The 2,328-nt window shown below is 37.2% G+C and overlaps 1 protein-coding gene across 4 annotated transcripts in view; it reads right to left on the bottom strand.

Annotated features, from left to right (window-relative positions):
• The window catches only part of MIER1 (MIER1 transcriptional regulator), a 53,801-nt gene that overhangs the window by 9,483 nt on the left and 41,990 nt on the right, over positions 1-2,328 (bottom strand). For all 4 annotated transcript variants that reach the window (XM_007460095.1, XM_007460094.1, XM_007460097.1 and 1 more), the window contains one exon: positions 1,591-1,685. In XM_007460095.1, the coding sequence (XP_007460157.1) occupies positions 1,591-1,685 (95 nt within the window). The remainder of the gene's footprint in view (positions 1-1,590; positions 1,686-2,328) is intronic.

The following is a 2,328-nucleotide window of genomic DNA, read 5'->3' as shown; positions in this document are numbered from 1 at the left end:
TCTTTCCCAAAATGCTGCCCCTTTCAACCATGAGACAATTTGTTTTTTAAAAATCAGAAACACGCATGGCCATTACATGAAACAGTCATTAGCATAATGCGCTCCTTTCACAGAGTATTCACTATATTGGAAATTATCAGATGATTTGGATACAACACCTTAATGTTGGATACAACATTAAGATGATTTGGATACACCTTTCACATCAATGCTAAGACTCAAAATTTCTCTTATTAATTATGCCTAATGTCAAATACCAAACTTCAACAAAATAATCAAGAATAGACTAAAGAACAACAAAATTGAGAAAAATGAACTCACAGGATTTGTAAGCAACTATTTTATTTTGGAACATAAAATAGATACTGTTAAATATGTGTTGAAACAAATCAAGTGAATACCATCGGATCACATCCAGAGGTATAAAATAGGAGAATGTGATGACAGACTATTTAGAGCCTCAGAAGCAAGCCCACATAAGCCCACTTTCAGCATCATCCTAGATAAGCCATCACATATCTTACACACCATCCTTAAGGAAACATGTAAAGCCAAGCTCCTTATCATTTATATTTGCTAAAAATGTGATATTTATAAACCTAGAAATTACTTAATTTCCTATATTTACATTCTTTTTTTTTTTTTTTTTTTTTTTGTGGTATGCGGGCCTCTCACTGTTGTGGCCTCTCCTGTTGCGGAGCACAGGCTCCGGACACGCAGGCTCAGTGGCCATGGCTCACGGGCCCAGCCGCTCCGCGGCATGTGGGATCTTCCCGGACCGGGGCATGAACCCGTGTCCTGTGCATCGGCAGGCGGACTCTCAACCACTGCACCACCAGGGAAGCCCTATATTTACATTCTGAGATTTGAATTTTGCCTGTCCTAATTTCCCCTAGGAACACATTTTTCTATTCTATGTAATTGTGTAGTTACTATTAAAAATCTTACCTGATTTCAGTTTAAGAGAATTAAACCTAAAAATAAATATGCAAGTACTTATGAAGGTTTTTTGGGTATACAATGACACTGTATGATTGATATTATCCATACGGCATGATAAATTATGCTAAATTGTCAAATTATAAAATTATATAATGTATAATAAAGCTGACTTACTGAGATATTCTTCTGGAAAATTAAATCTTAATTAAAACCAAATTAAATATTAAGTATCTGATTTTGGACCACTTAGGACTTAAGCAAATGTAAAAAACATTTTAATTATAAATAATGTCATGGTAAAAATGCTTTAAAGTTTCCAAGTAAGACCCTCCTAAAAAAAATCTGTAACAAGTTTGTGGAAAATAGCTTTAAGTAATTACAGTGTATACACACATCCCATCCAGAAGCTGATGAACATATTTATAAACGTCTAATTCTTAAAGACTTCCAATATCATACACTGAGAACAGTCACTTGGCAAATACATGCCAGGAAGTCTAGGCATGCTTATTATAATTTTCTAAATACCAGTGTATTAAAATATTCATTATTGAACCTTTAACATTAGAAAACATAATACAAGATTTAATATAATCTAGGTTAACTAAATTTCTTTTAATAAAAGAGACAACATATATCATCACTTACTTTATTAGCCTGAATCAAATGAAAGTCCTTTCCATAGGCCTTCAACCCTTGTTCAAAATTTCTACACTCTTCCTCTGTCCAAACAGATAATTCCTCTGACAAAATCGGGGGGCGGGGGAAGGAGGGGAAACTGTTAAGCAATATTCTCCCAAATGCTGCATGTAACAAACAAAGTTGTAAATAAAAATGTAACTTTCTGGTAACAATGAGGGAAGTATTTTACTCCTGAATTCTATTATTGATGGCTGAAAAAGACAGTGACAAAAAGTCCTTATTAATAATGGATGATTTAGTCCCTGACTCTCCAACCTCAACTTATGCCATTTCCCCTTTATTCTTTTTTTTTGCGGTACGCGGGCCTCTCACTGTTGTGGCCTCTCCCATTGCGGAGCACAGGCTCCGGACGCGCAGGCTCAGCGGCCATGGCTCACGGGCCCAGCCACTCCGCGTCATGTGGGATCTTCCCGGACCGGGGCACGAACCCGTGTCCCCTGCATCGGCAGGCGGACTCTCAACCACTGCGCTACCAGGGAAGCCCTCCCCTTTATTCTTTAATGATCCAACTAAACAAGCTACCTTTCAATTCCTTTAATTCGTTATGTCCTTTCTTACTTTAGAGACTTTGTGCATGCTCTTCCCTTTGTCTAGAGTTATTTCCTGCCTCTTACCTCAACCCCCTTTCACCTAGCCCAGTAAAAATATCCCTTTGTTCTAGAAGCTTTAACAGCCTCACTCTTT

This window comes from Lipotes vexillifer, unplaced genomic scaffold (assembly GCF_000442215.2).
Source record: "Lipotes vexillifer unplaced genomic scaffold, Lipotes_vexillifer_v1.1 scaffold134, whole genome shotgun sequence".
Lineage (NCBI taxonomy): Eukaryota > Metazoa > Chordata > Mammalia > Artiodactyla > Lipotidae > Lipotes > Lipotes vexillifer.
The sequence above is the reverse complement of the archived record's forward strand: the minus strand, read 5'-3'. Positions and strand labels throughout refer to the sequence as shown.